The sequence below is a fragment of the Sciurus vulgaris genome, assembly GCF_902686455.1.
Source record: "Sciurus vulgaris genome assembly, chromosome: 12".
In the NCBI taxonomy this organism is placed as follows: domain Eukaryota; kingdom Metazoa; phylum Chordata; class Mammalia; order Rodentia; family Sciuridae; genus Sciurus; species Sciurus vulgaris.
Window position 1 is genome coordinate 67,124,688 of NC_136473.1, and position 27,891 is coordinate 67,152,578.

At 34.8% G+C, this 27,891-nt stretch overlaps 1 protein-coding gene across 4 annotated transcripts in view; it reads right to left on the bottom strand.

Annotated features, from left to right (window-relative positions):
* Window positions 1-27,891, bottom strand: part of SPATA17 (spermatogenesis associated 17) — a 279,874-nt gene that overhangs the window by 129,376 nt on the left and 122,607 nt on the right. For 3 of the 4 annotated variants that reach the window (XM_079107174.1, XM_079107173.1, XM_079107175.1), the window contains one exon: window positions 14,362-14,565. The exons of the other annotated variant lie outside the window; for it this stretch is intronic. In XM_079107174.1, the coding sequence (XP_078963300.1) occupies window positions 14,362-14,565 (204 nt within the window). The remainder of the gene's footprint in view (window positions 1-14,361; window positions 14,566-27,891) is intronic. 4 annotated transcript variants of the gene reach the window in all.

Here is a 27,891-nt window from a genome sequence, read left to right on the forward strand (position 1 = left end):
TATTATGAAGAATACAAGCAACAATAGGTGTTGGCAAGGATGTGGGGGAAAAGGTACAATCATACATTGCTGGTGGGGTTGCAAATTGCTGTAGCCACTCTGGAAAGCAGTATGGAGATTCCTTAGAAAACTTGGAATGGAACCACCATTTGACCCAGCTATCCCACTCCTTGGCCCATACCCAAAGGACTTAAAATCAGCACACTACAGTGATGCAGCTACATCAATGTTTATAGCAGCTCAATTCACAATAGCTAGATTGTGAAACCAACCTAGATGCCCTTCAATTGATGAATGGATAAAGAAACTGTGGTATAGATACAAAATGGAATATTATTCAGTCATAAAGAATAAAATTATGGCATTTGCCTTTCTGACTATTAATCCCTAGGATGCATAGGCTATTCAGGACTCAGTCTGATCCTCAAAGTTTTCTTGGACTCACAGCTATGACTTTCCAATATTTGGCCTACATTACCTCCATTGAAGTCCTAGTTATGAGAATGAAACATATCTTTATTCTGCTATCTTCTGAATAATCCATACTTTAAAGTCATCTTATATTTGTAAAGCTTTCCTCAAAACTCAAATAATAATGCATTTATTTTTTAAAAGCTTAGTACAGTTTTCTCATACATTTAAGAAATCCTCTGGGCAGGGCAGCACTGATATTCTGTACAAATATTATCATGTGGGCATAATCTTAAATGTCCCCAATGATGTATAGGCCTTTTTATTATTGGGTATCATACAGGAAATGTGGTTCAATCAAAGAAAACAACATAAAACAATCTATTCTGTGGAAAAAGAAAAAGGAGTGAAAGAGGAAAGAAGGAAAGAAAGAATGAGAAAATAAAGAAAGGAGGTAAATGAAGGAAAGAAGATATGAGGAAAGAAAGAAGGAAGGAAAAAAAATAAGAGAAAGGACACAAAAGGGGGAGGACATGGCAAGAGAAAAAGATAAAGAAAAAAAGGTAAAGGAAAAAATAGGTGTTACAAAAAGTAAAACAAACTGAGGAGTGGGATAATTGAATCAAAAGGTGGGTCCATTCCTACTTTTCTGAGGAATCTCCACACTGCTTTCCAGAGTGGTTGCACCAATTTGCAACTCCACCAGCAATGTACAAGTGTGCCTTTTTCCCCACATCCACACCAACATTTAATATTGTTTGTGTCCTTGTTAATAGCCATTCTAATTGGAGTTAGATGAAATCTTAGAGTTGTTTTAATTTGCATTTCTCTAATTACTAGAGATGTTGAACACTTTTTCATGTATTTATTAATCACCTGTATATCTTCTTCTGTAAAGTGTCTATTCAGTTCCTTGGCCCATTTATTGTTGGGGTTGTTTTTTTTTTTTTGGTGTAAAGTTTTGTAAGTTCTTTATAAATTTTGGAGATTAGTGCTCTATCTGAAGTGCATGTGGAAAAAATTTTCTCCCACTTGTAGGCTCTCTTTTCACATTAATTAATTAATTAATTAATTGTATCCTTTGCTAAGAAAAAATTTTTTAGTTTGAATTCATCTCATGTATTGATTTTTGCTTTGATTTCTTGTGCTTTGGGAGTCATGTTAAGTAAGTCTGATCCTAAGTCAAGATAATGAAGATTTGGGCCTACTTTGCCTTCTATTAGATGCAGTGTCTCTGGTCTAATTCCTAACTCCTTGATCCATTTTGAGTTCAGTTTTAAGGACTTAAAATTAGCATACTACAGTAATACAGCCACATCAATGTTTACAGCAGCTCAAGTTACAATAGCTAGATTGTGAAACCAACCTAGATGCCCTTCGACAGATGAATGGGTAAAGAAACTGTGGTATATATACACAATGGAAAAATGTATCTTTTATCTATCCATATCTTCCACCTATTGATTTCTTCTATTATAAATACACATTCCATATACTATAAATATTATTCAGCCATAAAGAAGAATAATATTATGGCATTTGCTGACAAATGGATGGAATTAGAGAATATCATGCTAGTGAAATAAGCTAATCCCAAAAAAACCAAAGGCCAAATGTTTTCCCTGATAAGTGGATGATGATACAAAATGGGAGTGGGGGGGGGGTGAGAGAAGAATGGAGGAATTTTAGATTCTGTAGGGGGCAAGGAGAGGGAGGGAGGTATGAAAAATGGTGGAATGAGACAGACATCATTACCCTATGTACATGTATGATTACATGAATGGTTTGAATCTACATCATGCACAACCATAAAAACAAAGAGATGTACCCCATTTGTGAACAATGAATCAAAATACAGTCTGTAAAAATAAAAAACAGGCCCTCCCCACCGCTAACACGCGCACGCCACCACCACCGACCCTCTGTGGGTCACTGCCGTGTCTTCCGTCAACACCCTCCTCGTCTTTTCTACAAATAAAAACCAAGACAAGCCACATAAAAGCAACCTAAAAATTAAACTGTCATCATATTATTTGTTTTAAAACTATGGAATAATATATCTGAGGAAGATTTCTCTCAAAATTGTTTTTCTCAATTTCAAACCTTCTTTAAAGTCTTAGACTTTGACAGGGCGATCCAAGATGGCAGACTAGAGGGTGACTGCATCTCCAGTTGCTCCAGAACCCAGGATTCAAGAAGGGGAGGCATTGAGAGACTTGGACTAAAAGGGAGCCACGGGGTGAGTCTCCCCCACCCAGTGAAGCACGGCCCTGGGCGGCAGGGCTGGATTCAGGCGGCTTATTAGAGTAGGGCAGGGCAGCTGGAGTCTTCCCCAGACAGCCCTGCGCACTCTGGCGGTGGACTCCTCCCACAGGGCCAGATTCTCCAGCTTCTCCGAGCAGGCCCCCCAGTGAGAGCCTTTCTGCACAGAACCAGCTCCAAGTCCCTGAGCCAGCGCGGTGAGCTCTGGTCTGTAGGTTGCTTCAGAGACCAGGACAGGGCAGCCAGGGACTTCCTCAAGCAGCCCGGCTCCCTCCAGGGGGAAGCGCCTTTCTAGGCTAGCTTCTCGGAGCAGACCACCCGGTGAGAGCCTTTCTACACAGAGCCAACCACAAGTCCCCAAGCCAGCACAGACCTTCGACCTGCAATCAGCCTCTGGGACCAGGGCAGGGCAGCCAGAGAGCTCTCCAGGCGGCCCTGCCCCCTCCGGCCGCAGGCTTTTTCCACTGGGCGATCCAAGATGGCGGACTAGAGGGTGACTGCATCTCCAGTCACTCCAGAACCCAGGATTCAAAAAGGAGAGGCATTGAGAGACTCGGACTAAAATAGAGCCACTGGTGAGTCTCCCCATCCAGTGAAGCTCAGCCCGGGTGGCAGCCCTGGATTCGGGCAGCTTATTAGAGTAGGGCAGGGCAGCTAGAGTCTTCCCCAGGCAGCCCTGCGCACTCCAGCGGTAGGCTCCTCCCTCACAGCCAGCTTCCTGGAGCAGGCCCCCCAGTGAGAGCCTTTCCACACAGTGCCAGCTTCAAGCCCTGGAACCAGTAGTGGGATAGGGGCAGCTTTCTTTGGAAACACTGCATTATCAAGTTCCTCCAAGACTTCAGGCTACTGAAGGCTGGGAGGTGATACACTGGAAATCTACAGGGACACTATAAGCCAATAGAGGAAATCTGCAATATCACAGAGTCCCACTGACATCTGACCAATATGAGAAAACAAGGGAAGAAAATGTCCCAAACAAATCTAGATACTATATCAATAAAACCCAATGACAGCACAGCAGAAGAAATGTCAGAAAGGGAGTTCAGAATGTACATAATTAAAATAAGGAGTTAAGAATGTACATAATTTAAATAATCAGGGAAGCAAACGAGAAGATGAAAGAGCAAATGCAGGCATTGAAGGAGGAGATGAAAGAGTAAATGCAGGCATTAAATGAACATACCAATCAACAGTTAAAAGAGCAAATATGGGAAGCAAGAGATCATTTCAATAGAGTTAGAGATACTTAAAAAAAAAAATCAAACAGAAATCCTTGAAATGCAAGAAACAATAAGCCAAGTTAAAAACTCCATAGAATGCATAACCAATAGGATAGAATACCTGGAAGACAGAACCTCAGACATTGAAGAAAAAATATTTAATCTAGAAAACAAAGTTGGCCAAACAGAAAAGATGGTAAGAAATCATGAACAGAATCTACAAGAATTATGGGATATCGTGAAAAGGCCAAATTTAAGAATTATTGGGATTAAGGAAGGCTTAGAGAAACAAACCAAAGGAATGAACAATCTATTCAATGAAATAATATCAGAAAATTTCCCAAATCTGAAGAATGAAATGGAAAACCAAGTACAAGAGGCTTATAGGACTCCAAATATACAAAATTACAACAGACCCACACCAAGGCACATTATTATGAAAATACCTAACATACAAAAAGACAGAATTTTAAAGGCCGCAAGAGAAAAGAATCAAATTACATTCAGGGGGAAACCAAAAGAATATCAGCAGATTTTTCAATCCAGACCCTAAAAGCTAGAAGGGCCTGAAACAACATTTACAAAGCCCTGAAAGAAAATGGATGCCAACCAAGAATCTTATACCCAGCAAAACTTACTTTCAGATTTGACGATGAAATAAGATCCTTCCATGGTAAACAAAAGCTAAAGGAATTTACTAAAAGAAAGTTGGCATTACAGAACATTCTCAGCAAAATATTCCATGAGGAAGTGATGAAAAACAACGATGCAAATCAGCAATGGAAGGAACTAGCCTAAAGGAATAGCCAAATAAAGGAGAAAACAAATCATGTCAAAAAACAAAAATGAGTCAAATGACTAGGAATACAAATCATATCACAATAATCACCCTGATTGTTAATGGCCTGAACTCATCAATCAAAAGACATAGACTGGCAGATTGGATTAAAAAGAAAGATCCAACAATATGCTGCCTGCAAGAGACTCGTCTCATAGAAAGAGATACCCATAGACTAAAGGTGAAAGGATGGGAAAAAACATACCATGCAAATGGACACAGCAAAAAAGGTGGAGTATCCATTCTCATTTCAGATAATGCAGACTTCAAGCCAAAACTAGTCAGAAGGGATAAAGAAGGACATTACCTACTGCTTAAGGGAAGCATAAATCAGCAAGACATAACAATCATAAATATCTATGCCCCGAACATTGGCTCATCCATGTACGTCAAACAAATCCTTCTCAATTCCAGAAATCAAATAGACCACAACACAATAATACTAGGTGATTTTAAGACACCTCTCTCACCGCTGGATAGATCGTCCAAACAAAAATTGAATAAAGAAACCATAGATCTCAATAACACAAGAATAATATAGAATATACCATCCAACAAAGAACGAATAACTTTCTTCTCAGCAGCACATGGATCCTTCTCTAAAATAGACCATGTTTTATGCCAAAAGCTACTGTTAGCAAAGACAAGAAGATAGAGATACTACCTTGTACTCTATCAGATCATAATGGATTGAAATTAGAAATGAATGAGAGAATAAAAAACAGAAACTTCTCCAATACCTGGAGATTAAATAATACACTATTATATGATGAATGGATAACAGAAGACATCAGGAGGGAAATTAAAAAATTCTTAGAAGTAAACGAGAACAAAGACATATCAAAATCTCTGGGGCACTATGAAAGCAGGACTTAGAGGAAGATTTATTTCATGGAGCACGTTCAACAAAAGAAGTAGAAATCAACAAATAAACGACTTAACACTACAGCTCAAAGCCCTAGAAAAAGAGGTGCAGACCAATACCAAAATAGTAGAAGACAGGAAACAGATAAATTCAGAGCCAAAATCAACGAAATAGAAGCAAAAGGAAAAATAGGAAAAATTAACAAAATAAACAGTTGATACTTTGAAAAAATAAACAAAAATGATAAACCCTTAGCCACACTAACAAAGAGAAAGAGGGAGAAAACTCGAATTACTAAAATTCGGAATGAACAAGGAAATATCACAACAGACATGAGTGAAATACAAAACATAATTAGAAGCTATTTTGAAAATCTATACTTCCACAAAACAGAAAACCTTGAAGACATCAACAAGTTTCTAGAGAGATATGAATTGCCTAAACTGAAGGAGAAGGACATACACAACTAAAATAGATCAATTTCAAGCAATGAAATAGAAGAAGTCATCAAAAGCCTACCAACAAAGAAAAGTCCCGGACTAGATGGGTTCTTAGCCGAGTTCTACAAAACCTTTAAAGAAGAGCTCATTCCAATACTTCTCAAAGTATTTCATGAAATAGAAGAGAAGGGAACCCTCCCAAAATCATTCTATAAAGCCAATATCACCCTGATACCTAAACCAGAGACACATCAAGGAGAGAAAATTTCAGACCAATATCCTTAATGAACATCGATGCAAAAATTCTCAACAAAATTTTAGCAAATCGCATACAAAAATATATTAAAAAGATAGTGCACCATGATCAAGTGGGTTTTATCCCAGGGGTGCAAGGTTGGTCAACATTCGGAAATCAATAGATGTCATTCACCATATCAACAGACTTAAAGTTAAGACTCACATGATTATTTCGATAGATGCAGAAAAAGCTTTCGATAAAATACAGCATCCCTTCATGCTCAAAACACTAGAAAAACTTGGGGTAGTGGGAACATTCCTTAAAGGCCATGCAAAGGCCACCTACGCTAAGCCCATGACCAATATCATTCTAAATGGTGAAAAACGGAAGGCATTTCCCCTAAGAACTGTAACAAGGCAGGGATGCCCTCTTTCACCACTTCTATTCAACATCGTTCTTGAGCCTAGCCAGAGCAATTAGACAAACCAAAGAAATTCAAGGGATACGAATTGGAAAAGAAGAACTCAAACTATCCCTGTTCGCTGATGACATGATTATATATTTAGAGGAACCTGGAAATTCCATCAGAAAACTCTTAGAACTCATAAGTGAATTCAGTAAAGTAGCAGGTTACAAGATCAATGGTCATAAATCCAATGCATTTTTATACATAAGTGATGAATCTTCAGAAAGAGAAGTTAGGAAAACTACCCCATTCACAATAGCCTCAAAGAAAATAAAATACTTGGGAATCAATCTCACAAAAGAGGTGAAAGACCTCTACAATGAGAACTACAGAACATTAAAGAAAGAAATTAAAGAAAACTTTAGAAGATGGAAAGATCTCCCATGTTCTTGGAAAGGAAGAATTAATATTGTCAAAATGGCCATACTACTAAAAGTGCTATACAGATTCAATGCAATTCCAATTAAAATCCCAATGATGTACCTTACAGAAATAGAGCAAGCAATTATGAAATTCATCTGGAAGAATAAGAAACCCAGAATACCTAAAGCAATCCTCAGCAGAAAGAGCGAAGCAGGGGGTATCACAATACCAGATCTTCAACTCTATTACAAAGCAATAGTAACAAAAACGGTATGGTATTGGTACCAAAATAGACAGGTAGATCAATGGTACAAAATAGAGGACACAGACACAAACCCAAATAAATACAATTTTCTCATACTAGACAAAGGGGCCAAAAATATTCAATGGAGAAAAGATAGCCTTTTCAACAAATGGTGCTGGGAAAACTGGAAAACCATATGCAGCAGAATGAAACTAAACCCCTATCTCTCACCCTGCACAAAACTCAACTCAAAATGGATCAAGGACCTCGAAATCAGACCAGAGGCCCTGCATCTTATAGAAGAAAAAGTAGGTCCAAACCTTCAACTTGTTGGCTTAGGATCAGACTTCCTTAGTAGGACTCCCATAGCCCAAGAAATAAAAGCAAGAATCAACAACTGGGGTAGATTCAAACTAAAAAGCTTTCTCTCAGCAAAGGAAACTATCGATAATGTGAAGAGAGAGCCTACAGAGTGGGAGAATATCTTTGCCACTCATACTTCAGATAGAGCGCTAATTTCCAGAATATATAAAGAATTCAAAAAACTCTACACCAAGAATACAAATAATCCAATCAACAAATGGGCTAAGGAAATGAACAGACACTTCACAGAAGAAGATGTACAAGCAATCAACAGATATATGAAAAAATGTTCAACATCTCTAGTAACAAGAGAAATGCAAATCAAAACTACCCGAAGATTTCATCTCATCCCAATTAGAATGGCAATTATCAAGAACATAAGCAACAATAGGTGTTGGCGAGGATGTGGGGAAAAAGGTACACTCATACATTGTTGGTGGGGTTGCAAACTAGTGCAGCCACTCTGGAAAGCAGTATGGAGATTCCTCAGAAAGCTTGGAATGGAACCACCATTTGACCCAGCTATCCCACTCCTTGGCCTATACCCAAAGGACTTAAAATCAGCATACTACAGAGATACAGCCACATCAATGTTCATAGCTGCTCAATTCACCATAGCCAGATTGTGGAACCAACCCAGGTGCCCTTCAGTTGATGAATGGATAAAGATACTGTGGCATATATATACAATGGAATATTACTCTGCCATGAAGAATGATAAAATTATGGCATTTGTAGGCATATAGATGAAATTGGAGAATATCATGCTAAGTGAGATAAGCCAATCTCAAAAAACTAAAGGATGAATGATGTCGCTGATAAGCGGATGAGGACATATAATGGGAGGTAGGAGGGGTTACCATTAGGGTTAGGGTTAGGTTTAGGGTTAGGGATAAGGACGGTGGTAAGAATAGAGGAAGGAAGGACTGTATAGAGGGAAAAGAGGGGTGGGAGCGTTGGGGGTGGGAAGGGAAAAAAAATAACAGAATGAATCAAACAACATTGCCCTATGTAAATTTATGATTTTTAATTTAAAAAAAATAACAATTTATGAATAAAAAAATAAATAAATAAATAAAATTAAAAAACAATTAAAAAAAGTAAAACCAGAAAAGGAGAGAAAAAAGAAAAAGTAGGAAAGAAATAAAAATACATCAGCAAACATCACTTTGTTGTATGCTAAATAAATGTAATTCAATAGCATATGTATATACATGTGTCTATGTATGTATATAAAATACATATTTATAGATTCCTCCATGTTTACATTATATATATATATATTTATTTCTCTTCCTGCACAACACACACACACATACACACACAGAGATAATTTTCTATGTGAATGTATAGTTTTGTTTTCATACATATGTATATATACCTTCCACATGGATATATATACATTTATTTTTCATATAAATATACATCAAAATATACCTTTTATCTATCCATATCTTCCACCTATCCATTCCATGTATTATAAATACACACATACACACACTCAAACATGCATACACACACAAACATGCACACACACACATATATAATGGTAGGGAGAGGAAAAGCTATGTAAAAAATAAAAAATTATTATATTGATAAAAGTGCTTTAATAGAGATGAAGAGCAAATAAAAATAAATATCCCCTTCAAAAAACATAATAAAAACAAAACAGTAGAGCAAATGTGAAAACATTATAAAACACAAAATAGTATTAAATGATTGATGGTTAGTGAGTATTGTACAGTGTGGTAGGTGGAATCAGATATCTTCTAGGGTATTTCCAACTGATTTTATTCATACATTCTTAGAGAGGGCCTAAGTACATTTTGCATTGTGAGATGGACATGAGGTTTGCAGGGTCAGGGACAGAATGGTATGATTTGGATCTTTAAATTCTCCCCAAAGTTCCTATACTAGGAAATGCAGGAATGTCAGAGGTGAAATGATTAGATTATGAGAGTTGTAACTTAGTAACTGGACAACGGGTGGTAATTGTAGGCAGATGGGGCATGGCTGAAGGAACTATATCACTGCGGGTGTGCCCTTGGGAATCATATCTTGTTCTCTCTTGCTTCCTAACTGCCATGCGTTGAATGGTTTTCTTCCACCATGCCCTTTGGCCATTATGTTCTGCCTTACCTCAGGCCTAGATCAAAGAAGTCAGCCTTCCATGAACTGTACCTCTGAAACTATCAGCCCAAATAAATTTTTCTTCCTCTAAGTTGTTCTTGTCACATATTTTGGTCACAGTGACACAAAGCTAACTAACACACATACCTCGTAATTTTCACATTTCCTAAAAAGTTGCATGCAAAATTAGTCTATGAGTTCCATGTAGCACCAATACCTACTTCAAAAATACAGCATACAATGTGGATTATTAAAAATTTAAGTAAGCAATGTTATATGTGAAACTATCACAACGACTGAGTACTTAATGCATTTAACACATTGAAGTTATTCATATGCACGCACTGGAGATGCTGTAGTTAATTATTTTATAGAATCACTAATACATTTAATTGCCAACTCTGAAGACTGCCATTATTTGCTCTAATAGAAATATTAATGTGCATAATTCAAAATTATATAAATTCAGTTATTCCTGATATAAAATTTCTTATGTTTATATTTAAAGTTATTTTAAATGTCTTCATTAAAATATTGGTATAACTTATTTATTCAAAGCATACTCCGAATATATGTCCCTAAATTAACTGAAAAATTTCTACACTTTTTCCTTTGTCCTGTTGCTCAACTCTACTCTGTGTGTGCTATGGTTTTGAGAGCTTGTCCCCCATTGGTTCATACGATAGAAGATTGGTATTAATATAATGGTATTAATAGAGGGGCAATCTTTATAATTGCATAATGGAAGATGGAGATTGGGAACATCACTCTCAGAAAGAACTGATGTCATTCTCATAGGATCCATTAATTCCCATGAGAGAGATTTATTATTAAGAGCCCCTTTCTGCACATAGTGGTTCCCTTTCCCACTTCTTTATCATGTTGCAATCCAGACAAGGAGACCCTCACCAGCTACAAGTCCTTGAACTTTCAGCCTCCAAAACTGTGAGCTAAATAAACCTCTTTTCTTTATAAAGTACTAAGTCTCAAATATTTTGTTATTGCAATAGAACAACATAAGATAGTTTATTACTCTATTTCAGACAAAGGAAGAATTATCAACTTATAAGTATTATTTGGATAAATATATTAGTTTGAAGGATTTAAAATTCTGAAATAAACGTAATTCCACAAAAATAAGTATAATTCCATAGGAAGTGAATCTGTGATGAAGAAAAACAAAAAGTGGTTGAGGAGAAAAACTGACTTCAAAGATTTTAAAATATTTTTAAAGCATTATCTATAATATAAACTGTTGGTCTATAATAGTATTAATTATGAGTTAATAGGGCTTGGGGGCTTGTTCATTTATTTATTTTGGTTTTGTTTCATTTTTGCAGTACTGGGGATTGAATCCAGGAGGGTTCTACCTCTGAACTATGTCTTTAGCCCTTTTAAAACTATTTATTTACTTATTTATTTTTCTTTATGTCTTACAGTACTAGGGACATAACTCAGAGACACTCTACCACTAAGTTACATCCCAAAATGAACAGAGTTAAGGATACTAATGATAATTACAGTAAAGTAGGAAATAAAATCACACAAAAAAAATAAAATTCAGGTTTTCTTATTACAAGGTTGATTCAGTATTGGGGTTGAGAAAGGCAATCTTTTAAGATGGCTCCCAATGATCCCTGACTCTGGGAATTTGAGCTTCTGCATAATTTTTTTGCCCTTGAACACAAAATGGACTTACTGTTTTGTACAAATAAAATATGGTAGAAGCTATGGGGGATGTCATTTTTTCCATTAAATTCTGAAAAGTTTGTGGCTTCTGTTTTGAGAGCTCTCATTGTCTCTGAGATCACTCACCCAAGGGAAACCAGCTACCACTTCATGAGAAATCATGAGTCAGAAGCACTCACAAAAGCTGTATCTAGATTGTTGACCCACAGATACTGTGACATAAAAGTGTATTTTGGTTGAAGTCATCAGATTTTAAAGTAACTTATTATACAGCAAAAGATACATAGGGGCAAAATCTACAGAGGCAGGTAGTGGTCAGGTGTTCTAAAAGTTTAGAGACATGAATCGAATCTAAACCAATTCCAGGTTGATACTATCTGGTAGCAGTTGTCTCTTGTCTATAAGTTGAAGGGGATCATAGAGGTGTTCATTTCTGGGTCTTTTAGCACGTTGAGTTATCATTCATACCACCCTACTGCACCTCACCCCTGGGGAGTCATTTGTCAATACTGCTCTATTACAACTCGGATTCAGTAACAGATACAATAAATATTTCCTAGGTTTGCTATGAGTCTCTCTTTGTTGTGGGATGTTTTTAATATTCAAATTTATACTTTTTAACTTATTCAACATCAAGTTACGTTAATAATTTCATATGAAAAGATATAGATCATCAGAGGATAGGTTAAATTAAATAAATCTGGTAATATATAAAGATTTTTTCTGGCAAAACAGACCATAACAAGTACCGCTATAATATTTTTACATAAAAGGTCTAGATTCTAGTCAATAAATAATGTTTTAACTTCATACTTTATACAATTCAATATTAAAAAAGCATTTGCTTCTTTGGTCTATCTTTTTTAAGTAATGTGTATTGTATTTATTATTTAAAATTAGATCTTTATAGAAAATATTTTCGTCTCATCACAAGTAAAAACAAAACAATGATATATATATTTTTAATAGCATGCATTATCAACAGAGTGAAGACGCAGTCCACAGAAGGGGAGAAAATATTTGTAAATCATATATCGGACAAGGCATCAATACCTAAAATATATAAATAACTCTAAAACTCAACTATAAAAACAAACAACCCAATTGAACAATGGGCAAAGGATGTGAATAGATGTTTCTTTAAAGAAGATACAGAAATGGGCAATAAACATAAAAAAAGATGCTTGGCATCACTGATCATTAAGGAAATGCAAATCAAAACTACAAGGAGATACTATCTATAATAAGTTTAAAAAAAACTAAAAATAATAAGTATTGGTGAGGATGTGGAGAAATTGGAACCCTAACATACTATTGGTGGGAATGGAAAATTGTACATCCACTGTAGGAAACGGTATAGCCGTTTATCAAAAGATTAAAAACAGAATTATTAAATGATCTGGCAATTCTACTTCTAGGTATATTCTCAAAAAAAATGAAGGCAGGGTCTCAAGATATACTTGCAAATTCAGGTTCATAGCAACATTATTCACAATCATGAAAATGTGGCTGCAACTCAATTGTCTATTGTGAATGGATAACAGAGTACAGTAAATGAAATCTAACCTGAAATGGGAAGGAAATTCTTAGACGTGCTACAACATGGATGAATCTTAAGGACATCACACTAAGGGAAATAAGCCATGTGGGGGCAGAGAACTGAAAGGCAGGGGTGAAAGTGGGGAATGGAGAGTTATTTAATGGGTATAGAGTTTCAATTTTTGTAAGATGAAAAGAGTTCTGGAAATGGATGGTGGTGATGGTTGCACAATAATATGAATGTAATTACTACCACTGAAAAGTACACTTAAAAGTAGTTAAGATTGCTTTCTCTATTCCTGTGAAGTACATCTTTGGGATTTTAATTGGAATTGCATTGAATCTGTATAGCGCTTTTGGTAGTATGGCCATTTTGACAATATTAATTCTACCTATCCAAGAACATGGGTGATCTTTCCATTGTCCAAGGTTTTCTTTAATTTCCTTCTTTAGTGTTCTGTAGTTTTTATTGTAAAGGTCTTTTACCTCTTTTGTTAGATTGATTCCCAAGTTTCTGGTTTTTTTTTTTTTTTTTTTTTTTGAGGCTATTGTGAATGGGGTAGTTTTCCTAATTTCTCTTTCAAAGGATTCATCATTTATGAATAGAAATACACTAGATTTATGAGTGCTGATTTTATATCCTGCTACTTTACTGAATTTATTTATGAATTCTAGAAGATTTCTGGTGGAATTTTTTGGATCCTCTAAATACAGAATCATGTCATTGGCAAATAGTGATAGCTTGAGTTCTTCTTTTCCTATTCATATCCCTTTGATTTTTTTGGTCTGTCTAATTGCTTTGGCTAGAGTTTCAAGGACAATGTTGAACAGAAGTGGTGAAAGAGGGCATCTCTGTCTCATTCCAGTTTTTAGAGGGAATGCTTTCAGTTTATCTCCATTCAGAATGATGTTGGCCATGGGCATAGTATAGATGCTTTTACAATGTTGAGGTATGTTCCTACTATCCCTATTTTTTCTAGTATTTTCTCTGATAAGTGGGTGATGATACATAATGGTGGGGGGAGGGGATAAGGGAAGAATGGAGAAAGGAAGGCTCGTGTAGAGGGAAATGAGAAGTGGGGAGGCGGGGAAAGAAAGATAATGTATGATTACAGAAATGGTGTGACACTACTTCGTGTACAAAGAAATGAAAAGTTGTACCCCATTTGTGTACAATGAATCAAATAATAATAATAATAAGAGTTAAGAGAGCAAATTTTGCATCATGTATGAAGTACCACAAAAAATGCAACAATGAAATTAATGACACAATATTTATAGAACTAATAGTACCTGACACTTCTTCTTATTGATAGGTGGCAGAATGTCAGACCGTGGAAAAGATCGGGCACTTGTACAAGCTAGCCAATCACTAAGGCTAGTAGAGCACTCCTGCCTAACCTTAGGTCTTGGGTGTATCAATGGCTTTGCCTTCTGTAACCGCAATTCCCATGGATCAGGTGCTTGTCTGAATGGTGAGTTGTATATACCTGGAATCTAAAGAAGAAAGCAATTTTGATGTTATCTTTAATTTTCATATGAATAAATGGAAGATAAAGTTGTACCATGAGCACTTTAATATGCTTAAAGAATGCTTTAGTATTTTACAACTCTAGTTTTTAATTGGGGGTAGGCTTCAGCTTCACCTAAGGAGATTGTATAAAATACTCATACTTTGTCTTCACTATAGATCAACAATTTTAGTGTGTTTCAGGATTGAACAGTAAATATGTTAAATATGTTACTGAGCTATAGTTTCTATTCGCCACACACTATATTTTTATTTAATCATATTTAAGAACAAAATTATAGAGAGGACTTTAGCAATTCATCTTGTATCCTAACCATATACTATGTATATTTAACCATATCTTAATTCATACATTCATTCATAGGAATACAAATACATAATTCTTGACCTAGTTTTGGGTGCCAAGTAGTACTCAATAAGTATTTAAATTATTAATAATTATATACCCTGATAGCAGCTATTTTAAATCCTGTACTTTAATAATCCAAGTGGATCTCACACATATACATATGTGTGTATGAGTGATCTCGCTCTCTCTATATGTAAATATATATGGATATACACATATATATGATATATTATTTACCACTATCTAATGAGTATGTTAGGTGCCATGTTTCTGTAGTTAATGTTATCATTGCTATTTTGTCATTCACTTTGTCACACACTGCATCAAAATAGTCAAGACTTCCTTAGCACAGCATCTGCTATGCAATAGATGTTCAATAGATGTATATGTGACAGATGTTAAATTCAAGTTTAGCAGATGTCCATTTTCTCAAAATGTAATGTTATTTGAGTACACATTTTAGTATATTGCAAAGAACCATACTTTGATGGAATCATATTTTGATGATATTTGATTTCCATAGCACCAAAATCAAAACATACATATATTTATATGTGTATATATAAATATCATACATGTAAATGCACAGTCATAGGGAAGAGTTATACTTTAAAGGATACTATATGACTTGTGTGGTTGCTCTGTAGACACTCTGGACTATATAGAGAAGGTGCCTATTAATTCTATCTTCCTAATATGGTTTTCTGTTATGCCATCATCATGTCCACAAACCCTCCTGGTTGCTATATTTACTTCGTGGAATCAATAGTTCCAAAAAAATTGAGATTAACTAGGATAGCAGTCTTTGAAAAACTATCCAAGAAAATTTCATATTTAGAGCCTAACATTTCAATAAATATTAACCTCTATATAATACCTACCAGTCTGGGCTCAATGGTCCCAACCCTAATGTTTCCTTAGGAACCTTGGCATGTTTCCATTACAGTTCCTATCACCTTGTTTCTGGGTTTCTTCGTTTGCATCATTCTTCTATCAGCAAGAAGTTGGAGTACAAGAACTCTTTCATGTATTTTTGAAACCTCAAGGTCCAGCAGAGTGCTAGACGCATAGCAGACGCTCAAGAATTAAATATTAATTGCTCATCTATGATAACAATGTGCAGTTCAAAAATGCCTATAAAATCATTTATTTTACTCTTGCTTTCCAAAGCCACATAAATATCTAGTATAACATTCTAGATTTATTTCAAAGTCTTATTGACAGTTTTCAAGGAATTTATAGATTAGACCCTTTTTCTCTTTCTTAACACATCAGTTTCAATTTGTTTTCAAAGACATTGTTATCTAGAACTAAATTACCACAGATCCATTTGAGTCACCTCCAATTCAACGTTTTCTATTTTAAAATTGAGGACCAAATTTTATTATATATCAAAAGATAATATAAACACATTTATATGTCTAAAATATTTTAAGCTGGCTGTTCTTTGAGATTTACTCTATACTACAATTGATATAAGTAAAAATATTATGCTGAAAATGTTGAAAGGTAGTTACTCTGTCACTGTCAGAATAAATATAGACAAAGTAGATTCATAAAGTTTAAATTAATGTTAATTAAAGAAAAATAGACATTCATGATAGTTTTCAAGAGATGGTAATTTAAAAGTGGATGGTAATTTTTAAGATGAATTTTTAGGATGATATTCTCAGATGAAAATGTTTTGATAGTATTGGAGAAAAAAACAAATGTTATGTTAGAAAGACTATTCTGACATATAATAGTCTATGAAAAGATGTAAGAGAATATTTTGGTTAGTGATGATTGAATTAATTGAAGTATGTTAGTTTATTACTAAAGTTTCCACAAAATTATAGATAGAGATGGTTAAATACATACAATTTAACTAGGCTATAATTTGTCATTTAAAAATATATATCTACCTGAATAACTGCTACCAGTTATTAACTTTACCCCATTAGGAATCTTGATCTCCTTTTACATTTGCATGCACATGTATACATAGGCTAGATGGGAAATGCAAATAGCTCAGTAGACATGATAGCTTTCTTAAATTATATTTTGCAACCTATATGGAGACCTCCTCATGTGTATTCTCTTTGCAATTTAAATCAAATATAGATAGAAAATATATTTTAATTGAATTCAAATGTATCATTTAAAATCTTCAAGGTGTCAGTATTTTAGAAATTAATACGCTTGCTAAGTTACATCAATAAAAACAGTCCCACACTCCCTCAATCCCTATAGTAAGGAAATACCCTGCCTATTTATATAGCTATACTATTCACTTAATTATTATTTCCTTAAATAAATAAAAGAACTTTCACTTACTATTGTCTCAGTTGCCATATTTCATTATTTGTAAGCCACTTATGAAAAAGGTTTGCTGTTGGTTTTTTAAAAATATTACTATGAGTCACAAAAGGTAGAGCTAACCCTAAGGGATTATGACATATTTTCCAGTTTTCACATTTTTCACAACTTAGAAAGGCTACTGCCAAGCTAGCTTTGGGGACTTCATTTTCAGCAATAATTTTCTAGAGTGACCAACACTATGGGGAAATCTGTGCTAACTGTTCAAAAAAAAAAAAGAAAGAAAGAAAAAGCCTACAACTGAGTTATTTGCAGTACTGTCATGCTAACATTCAACTCAATAAGACCCAAGAAATCTCAGGAGAGGACCCTGCTAATAGCTTCTTACTGACCTCCTTGCATCAGGCCCGGCTGCTGACTGGTGGCCCAGTGGTGAATATGGCAAATGAGGTGTGAAAGCACTGATTTTTTTTTTTAAGGCTATGATTCTGGCTCGTCAAAAGGAAAAAAAAAAAAAAAAGCAATGAGTTATATAATAGATATATATTTTTCTTGAATTTCCCCCTTCAGACCCTCCATCATGGGAACTTAAGCATGACCTAGAATATTAATTATGTCAGGTTGAGCAACGAGCAAATGTACCATTTGTTATCCATTCACCCTTAGCATTACATTAATATTTTGAACCATTCCATATTTCTAACAATCTATCAGTAGGCTCCTTTCTTCTTCATTTTTATTCTTAAACTTAAGTATTGTGTGAAAAACTATTCAAAAGTGTGCCTCATTTGAAAACAAATATATATTGCTTTGTTTTAGATCACAAAGAATATTTTTATGGCCATTTTCCTTTCATACACTGACCTTTATTTTGTAGTTGCCTGAGGGAAGCTACATTCTAATTTTTTTCTAGTTGTTATTGAGGTTTATTTTTAAAAACACATTTCTGTAAAATAGGAAGAATATGAAATAAGATTATGTACACCTGTAATTCTCAAATTAAAATTACTAATGCTTCAGTTTCAACTTTGCCATATGAGAAATAGTAATTTCTCATGATTTAAAAATTCACTTGTTCTAGGAATGAAGAACAGTCAAATATATAGGGTAGGTGGAAGAATTCAAGTTCTATTTGCAGAAATGACAATTACCCAACAAATAGGAGTTATAGATAGCCAAATAAAGGAAGAAAATTTAATACTGTTTTTATGCCTTTTGATTCAAATTTGTGAATACTGTGAGAGATAAACATTTCTAAAAGGAGTCTGTCTAAATTATGTTTGATCTCTAAGTTTTAAGGAACTCTGTTTTTGAAAAATAAGATATTAAAGCAGGAAGATTAGTAAAGATCTCTAATAACTAGAAAAGTAAAAGTGGACCACAGATCTGTGAATGAAATATTTGCTAGGGTAGGGACTGCTGAATCAACACTGACCAATGCACTTCATCATAATTATCAGGACATACTAGTGCCAGGGGATTTATAAAAATCCCACTCAGCAAATAATTGCCCTGCTGTTAGGAGATAGTCAGAGTGTTAACACACTGTCACAGTCCAGTGTTTAGTAAGATATTCTACATTCAATTACTCTTGCTGAGAACTAAGAGGAAACATGGTCATTTCTCAGCTACAGCAGTTATGCTTCAACATGCATTTCAGACACAGTCACAGGGACCCTCAGATGCAGTATCCCAGAAGGGATAAGACTTTCATGGAAACATTATGAATTCACATGAATATATTTGTATAGAACTTACCTATACACAGCAAGAATTCTTTTAAAATATACTATTATTGACTACAAATGTTTTTGTATTCTTTTTTTTTCTTCAGATAAGAAATAGAATTTCTAGGACTGGGTGTATAATTCAGTGGTAGAATGCTTGCCTAGCAGGTATATGGTTCTGGGTTCTATTTCTAGCATTGCAAAAAATGAAAAAGAGAAAAAAATAATTTTTTAAAGTTTTGAGTTAAATTACAGAGTGAGAATTCACTAAATGTAGATAGAACCCAGAAAATCAAAACAGTAACTTGAAGGGGACATTTGGAACTATTCCAGGATCTCAAACACTGAAGAACACCATCGAAGAGATGATTTTAGTCACCATCAACAGGTCGTTTGTATGTTCATTCAAAGACCATCTATCCCTGAATTCTTTGATGGTGTAGAAGAGAGGAATATTTCAAAAATAATAATTGCATTTAGTTTGAAATTTTTTAGAGAAGAATTTTAGAATTCAGAACAGTGGGGTTGGGCAAGTAGATCTATAGGAAAATTCACCCTAGAAGTTTTCCCTAACTATTGTGTAATATCTTCATTCCAGAGAGCATTATTTTTTCTTAACATATTTCATATGCCAAGTATAAATCAAAGATACACTTTGATTTTTTTTCTTAGATGATAGAAGAGAAATATTTCAAGTAAAATGTTACCATTGATATAGCTGACTTTACTCAATAAACAAAATGTATAGTTTTAGGAATTATTTTGATATCCTCATCAGTATTATTATACATTAAAACATTCTCGGGAGTAAGAAAGATAATGGAATGAGACAGACATTATTACCCTATGTGCATGTATGATTATACAAATGGTATGAATCCACATCACGTTCAACCATAGAAATGAAAAGTTGTACACCATTTGTGTACAATGAATCAAAATGCAGTCCATAAAAATTTTTTTAAATTTTAAACAAATTCTCATAAAATGTTGATTAGAATGAAGACATTTAAATAAGATATTATTCTGTATACACTAATTCAATTCAATAAATACTAAGCATCTACTAATTTAGACATAGCCTTGCTAGGTCCAAGGTAAGCACAGAGATTAAAACAAAAAAAGTGATCATTCATATCAAGCCATTTTCAGTGGAAGAGGAGGCTGGGATTAAAAGAACAATTGTGTGACTGATTATAACATGGTAGCCTGCAGTAAATATCCTCTAATAACTGTTGCAGAAGAGGAACAGTACACAAACTTGAGAAAGTGTTATGGGAAAAATATCTGCAATTGTTCTAAAAAAGAAGAAGAAGAAAGGCATTCCAGGCCAAGAAAAAGATAAAAAATAAAGTTGTAGGAAAACCAAGTCTCTGTTCAAGGAACATCAAGTTGGCCAGTTTAAGCATAGGCTACTGTCAGAGATGAACATGAGAGACTAGGGCCAATCTAAGAAGGCTGAAAGTTTGGACTTAATTCTCCATAAAATGGTAATCTCTTGATTTTTATATCTCCTTTAAAGGGTATAAAACCTGGAAGAAAGTCTGAAAGAGACCATGATGGTATATAAAACCCGCAGAAATAAACTCTAGGGAAATTCTGGCAAAATGAAACAAAATAACAATTTAAAAAGACAAATCAAGCATCAGAACAAGACCCAGATATGACACAGATATTGGAATTATCTGACCAGGATTTTAAAACAACTAGGATTGACAGCTAAGGCCTCTAATGAATAAAATACACAAGTAAGAATAGATAATGAATAAAAGCAGGAATAGAAGATCTGGGAAAGAAACCACAGTGCAAACAAAATGAAGAATGTCTTTGACAGGCTCATTAATGGACTGGATATGGTTCAGAAAAGAATTTCTGAGCTTGAGGATGTGTCCCCAGAAGTTTCCAGACTGGAAAAATTAAGAAAAAAATCCACTAAAAATGGAACAAGAACAATCCAAGAACTTAGGGACAACTACAAAAGGTATAACACATCTGTAATGGGAAGACAGGAGAAGTATGTGAGAAAAATATGGAATAAATATTTGAGGGGGTTGGGTTGTGGCTCAGTGGTGGAGTGCTTGCCTAGTGCATGTGAGACACTGCATTTGATTCTCGGCACCACATCAAAATAAATAAATGAAATAAAGATATTGTGTGTCTCTACAACTAAATTTTTTTAAATAGACAAATACTTGAAGCAAAAATTACTGAGAATTTCTCCCAAGTTCATATTAGACACCAAATCACAGATCTAGAAAGCTCAAAGAATACTAAGCATGACAAATTTTAAAAAAGAAAAAATAAATTACCTGTAGGCATATCATATTTAAACTTCAGAAAATCAAAGGTAAAAAGAAATCCTGGAAAAACTTAAGGGAAAAAAAAGCTTACCTATTAAAAAAAAGGTAAGAATTACATTCAACTTCTTCTCAGAAACTCTGAAATCAAAAGGAAATTAGAGTTAAAACATTCAGTGTTGAGGGAAAAAATATAAAAACAGCGTAGACAAAAATTGATGAAACATGTTGCCAGTAGACCTACCTTGCAAGGAATGCTGAGTTTTCAGGGAGGAAGAAAAATGATAAGATAGAAATCTCAATTCTATAAATTCTATATAAAGAAAGGGAGATGACTGTAGAAGGAGTAAGTCACAGTAAATAATTTTTAGTTTTTGTATTCTTATTGATATAACATATAATAGTTTGAAAATAACAGCACTGAAGTATTCAGTAATGTATATAATGTGTACACATGTATTAAATGCTTACGTGTATGTGAAATGAATGACAACAAGAGATAGGGGAGGGATGAGGATTATCTCATTATTTTAAGACACTTAAATTATCTGTGCAGTTGCATGGTTACTAATATACATTGCAAATTCTAGGGAAACCATGACAAGAATTAAAAATAAAAGAAGTATAACTGGCATGTTAAGGAAAGAAAGCAAATGGAATTCTATGAAATTTTCAATTAAAATTACCAAAGTTAGGGAAAAAAAGTGGAAGAGAAAACAAGGAACAAAGAACAAGGGTAATATATCAAAAACAGTAACAAATAGAGATGGTCAGAGTGAGTCAAAAAAGAAAACTCATGTATAAAAGAAGTTTACATCAAATTTTAAGACATACAAAAAGATAGTAAAATTATACCTTACCAACACTAATAAAAAAAAAGTTGGGGTCTCTATATTGATTTTAGATAGAGATGACATCATAACAAGAAAAGTTACTAAAGATGGGCATTACATAATGATAAGGACTCAATTTTCGAAGAAGACAAAAGGATCCTCAAGTGTATGCAACAAAGAATCAAAACATTTGAGGCAAAACCTACTAGAGCTGGGTGTGATGGCGCTTGCCTATAATCCCAGTGGCTTGGGAGGCTGAGGCAGGAGGATCTTGAGTTTAAAACCAGTCTCAGCAAAAGTGAGGCATAAGCAACTCAGTGAGACCCTGTCTCTAAATAAAATACAAAATAGGGTTGGGGATGTGCTCAGTAGTTGAGTGCCCCTGAGTTCAATCTCTGGTACCCCAAAACAAACAAAAAACCTAATAAAATTACAAGAAGAAATAGATGAATTCCCTGTTACAGTTGAAGATTTCAACAGTCCTCTATCAGGAATGGACAGACCCAGAAGAAAGAAAATCAGTAGGACATAAACTTAACATCATTAGTCACCTAGATGTAATTGACATCTGTACCACTCCATCCAACAACAGAATGCACATTCTTTTCAAGGTCACAGAGAATGCTTACCTACATAGATCATAAAACACACTTTACATTTGGAATAGAAATCACATCAAGTATGCTCTCAGAGCACAATGAAATTAAATGAGAAATCAATATCAGAAAGATACCTAGAATTCCCCAAGAACTTGAAGATTAAGCAACAGATGTCTATGCAACAACACATGGATCAAAGAAGAAATTTTAAGAGAAATTTAAAAATATTTTGCAATAAATGAAAATACAATGTATAGAAATTTGTGGGATGCAGTGAAAGCAGTGCTTGCAGGAAAACTTATAAAATTGCAGGTATGCATTAGAAAAGAAGAAAGTTCCAAAGTCAATAGTTTAATAATAATCTAATATTCCGTATTATGAACGTAGAAAAAAAGGAAGAAATTATTTCTAAGTTAGGCAGAATAAAAGAGATAATTTAGTAAGTTTAGAGCACAAAACCATAAAATTAAAAACAGAATATTAAAAGAAAATCAATTTTCTTGATAATCCAGGCTAAGAAAACAAGGGAAAAGACATAAATTACTAATACTAGAAATGAAATGGAAGACAGAATTATCACTATAGATGCTATGGATATTAAGTGGACAATAGAGAAATACTATGAAAAACTCTATGCCCACAAATTTGATGACCTAGATGAAATGGATCAAATTCTTAAAAGATACAATCTGCTAAATTTCCCATAAGAAGAAACAATTTAAATAGGTCAGTATTTATTAAAGAAATTGAATCAATAAATAGTAGCCTCTAAATCAGAAAGTATCATGCTCAACGTGAATCACTGATGGATTGATTCTACACACATTTAAGAAAGAAATTATACCAATTTTCTGTAATGTCCTCTAGAAGATAAAAGCAGAGGAAATACTTCCTAACTTATGCCCTAACACAAAAACCAGACAATGACATTACAAGAAAAGAAAGTCAAAGATGATCAGTATCTCTTATAAAATACAAATGTAAAAATATTCAACAAAATATCAGCAAATAAAATTTAACAACATTAAAAAACTATACATCACAACTAAATGGGATTTATTCCACATATGCAAGGCTGGTTCAACATTCAAAAACCAGACTTAGAAAAATCACATGATCGTGTCAATAGGTAAAGAAAAAGCATTTGGCAATATTCCATTCATGATAAAAACTCTCAGCCTACTGGAAATCAATGGATATGTTCATAGTTTGATAAAGAACACCTCCAAAAACCTATAGTTAACATCATACTTAATGTTGAGAAACTATGATTTTTCCAACCCACATTTAAAACAAGCAAGGATATCCTTTCTCACCACTTCCTTTGAACACTCTACTGAAAGTTAAATTGCTGCAATGTAAATAAATAATAAAATGAGCTACATTTCCAAGAAGACATGCAAATGGCAAGAATGAGTACAAGATATAGGAAATACCATATATCACTAGGGAATTATAAATTGAAATAATGAGAAACATGCTAAAGCAGGATATTTATATTCCTACTTTAAGGTAATCAAAGTGCAAAACACTGATGACATCAAATACTGGTGAGGATGTAGAGCAACAGGAACTCTCATTCATTTCTGATGCGAATGAAAAATACTATAGCTACTATAGAATATAGCTTACAGTTTTCTACAAAGCAAAATGATACTCAGCATAAAAATCAGGAGTTGTGCTCAAGTGAGTTGAAAACTCATATCCACTGAACCTGCACAAAAATGTTTGTAATAGTTGTTTCCATAATTTCCCAACCCTGGAAGCAAACTAAATGTGCATTTAGTTTTTTTGGTAATGAATGGATAAATAAACTGTGATATCCAAACCAAAGGAATATTACTTAGTACTGAAAAGAAATGATCCATCACACCATGAGAAAACATGGAGAAACCCTAAATTCCATTTCACTAAGTGAAAGAAGTCAATTTTATATAGCTGTGTGGATTCCAACTACATGATATGTCAGAAAACACAAAACTTTGGAGTCAGTAAAAGGATCAGTAGTTTCCAGAGGTGAGAAGATGGGGAGGGATAAATAAAAACAGTACAGACAATTTATAAGTCAGTGAAACTACTCCAAATGATACTATAATGACAGATACAGGGCATTATATACTTGTCAAAACCCAGAAGAGACATAACACCAGGACTGACCGCTATTATAAACTGCAGACTTTTGGTCCTAATGATGTGTCAATACAGGTATATTGATTGGAACAAATGTACAGGGGCAGGGGTGAGAGGGAAGGTGGTATATCTGAAATCTCTGTACCTTACTATTAATTTTGCTATAAACCTATAAAAATGCTCTAAAAAATGAAACCTATTAAAAAATAAAAGTGAATGGCACTAGCAGTCTCTCAATGTCTTAAGCCAAAAAGCTGTGAATCATCCTCAATGATTATTGATTTTCCCCAGCCCTTTTATCCAACTCACCAGCAGGTTCTATTAACTCTACCCCTAAAGTACATCTTGAATCCACAGGGTCCTATTCATAACCATGAGTATCGATATTGTTCAAACAACTATAATATCTTCATCAAAGTGCTGCAGATTTATGTTTGGTCTCTATCTGCTCATCTATGGGAAAGCTAAAGTAGTATATATTTTTAATGGTTTTAATTCTTTTCTAAAGACCTGTCATTGGATTTTCAAGGTACCTTAAAAAAATAGCACAACACATTTTTTTTCTTTCCCAATATCATTTATGATCCTCTTTTCCCAGCCCCATCACTTACTACATGACTACCATATTGGCTTTTTATTATTTTAAGTGCCAGTGATATCCATGACTCAAATTCACCAAGGAATTTTTTTTCTATGTCCTTTTTTTGGCCAAATCATACTCATCCTTAAGAATTCACTATAAACACTACTTCTTTAGAAAGACTTTTCATGATTCACATATATCCTAAATTAGACTGTCTCATTATATTCTTTATCTCATGGTACCTTGCTCATTTTCCTCATTGCACTTATAACTTTCAATCATGCATATATATGAATATCTGCTTTTTAATATATGTGTCTCCAAGCAGAATTTATGTTTCATTGGGACAAGAACAGTATACATTTTCTTGACCTTTATGTAAATTAAGTGCGTGGTCCTTAATTCTGGCTGCACATTAGAGTCATTTGGAGAACTTGAAAAATACTGATATCCTAGCTTCTCCCAAGAGTAGCTCAATGAGAATCTCTGAAGCACATCTATGGACAATTGTTTAATTTTGAGTTTTAAAGCTAATCTGCAGGCATAGTTAAGAATCCTGACTTATTGCCCACCTCAGGATCTGGCTCATAATGGCTAATCTGTGATGATCTGATTAAGTGATATATGCCAAGTTATTTGTAGAGGATTGAGGATTTCTTATTTAGAGGTAGGGAAAAACAAACAGTGGAAATAAAAAGAGGAGATGGACAGGGAACATTCCATAGGAAAAGAATCAAAAGACATTAATACCTGATTAAATAAAATGAATATAAAAGAAAGTGGAGTCATAAAAATAGTTGGGTTTAGAATTTGGGCACAAAAGATAAAAAGAGAAGTATTTATGTAGGAGCATAAATATCTGCATTAGAGTTGTTAGAATTGAGCTTGCCACAGAATATTCAGGTTGAGAGGTCCAGTTAACAGGTGTAAGAATAGATCTGGAATTTAGGAAAGGGGTTGTAGCTAGCAAATGAGCATTTTCTGAATAAAAACAGGTGAAGGCATGAAAATGAATAGGATCACTGAAGAAGCCAGTTACAGACTAGAAGTCAGGGAAAGGTGCTTCAGGGTGTGTGCATTTAAGAAGGAAGTGGGAGAAGAGAAGCCCATGAAGGGCACTCAAAAGAGCAAACAATGAGAGGAGAAGCAGGACACAAGGGAGAAGGCAGTTTCAGGGAGGAGGTCAGCAGTGTCAGATGCTACCCAGAAGTGGAAGAGCATGAGCAGGGAAAATGCACCATTGGAATGGTAATTAGGTGGCAGGTGACCTCTGCAAAAGCAGATTCTGTTCTTGTAGCAGAAATCATATTGTAATTCATTGAATGTGAAACAAGAAAAAGAAAGTAGAAACTAGATTTCCCTTTAACCATACTTCAGTTTTAAAACTTTGTGAGAAAAATTCCATTTAAAGGATTTTCAAGGAAAACTGTTTAAATATATTTTACTGATCCCTGTAGGAACTGAAGTTGTAAGTTGCTTAAGATTTCTCCCTAGGCCTCTCTCTTCTTTCTCCTTGATCCTACTAATACAGACCTTGGACTCCTTATTAATCTCTTGATACCTCATCAATAAATTTGGGATAAAAATAATCTACCTTATAAGGTGATATATGAGAATTAAAAGAAATACATAAACTTACAAGAATACTTTGCTTACAATAAGCATTCAATAATTATTACCTATTATTCCTATTATTATTCTGCAAGTCTACAATATCATGCTGCTGATGACAGTTGGAATAAATCATGTAAACAGGCAAATTGGTGACACTACACATTTGTAGACCTGAAACCTCGCTGGGTCCACAGTGGCACTAAACAATCTTCCCTTTTTGATTGTTCTCCGGATTTTTTTTTTTTTAGAAGATCAAATATAATACTGAGGTCCTTAAACATTAATTACTTCGAGACCAGCACAGGGCGCCAGGGACTCCCCCAAGCAGCCTAGTCCCCTCTGGTGGGAAGCGCCTCTCTAGGCTAGCTTCGCGGGGCAGACCGCCCAGTGAGAGCCTCTCGATGCAGAGCCAGCCACAAGTCCCCAAGCCAGCGGAGATATTCCACATGCAAGCAGCTTCTGGGACCAGGGCTGGGCAGCTAGAGACCTCTCCAGGCAGCATTGTCCCCCTCCAGCTGCAGGCTTTTTCCACGGGGCGATCCAAGATGGCGGACTAGAGGGCGACTGCATCTCCAGTTGCCCCAGAACCCAGGATTCAAGAAGGGGAGGCATTGAGAATCTCGGACTAAAATAGAACCACGGGGTGAGTCTCCCCCACCCAGCGAAGCTCAGCTGGGCGGCAGGCCCGGATTCGAGTGGCTTATTAGAGTGGGACAGGGCAGATAGCATCTCCCCCAGGCAGCTCTGTGCAGTCTGGCAGTGGGCTCCGCCCACAGGGACAGATCCTCCAGCCTCTCAGAACAGGTCCCCCAGTGAGAGCCCTTCTGCACAGAAGCAGCACGGCCAGATCCGGCCTGCCCCA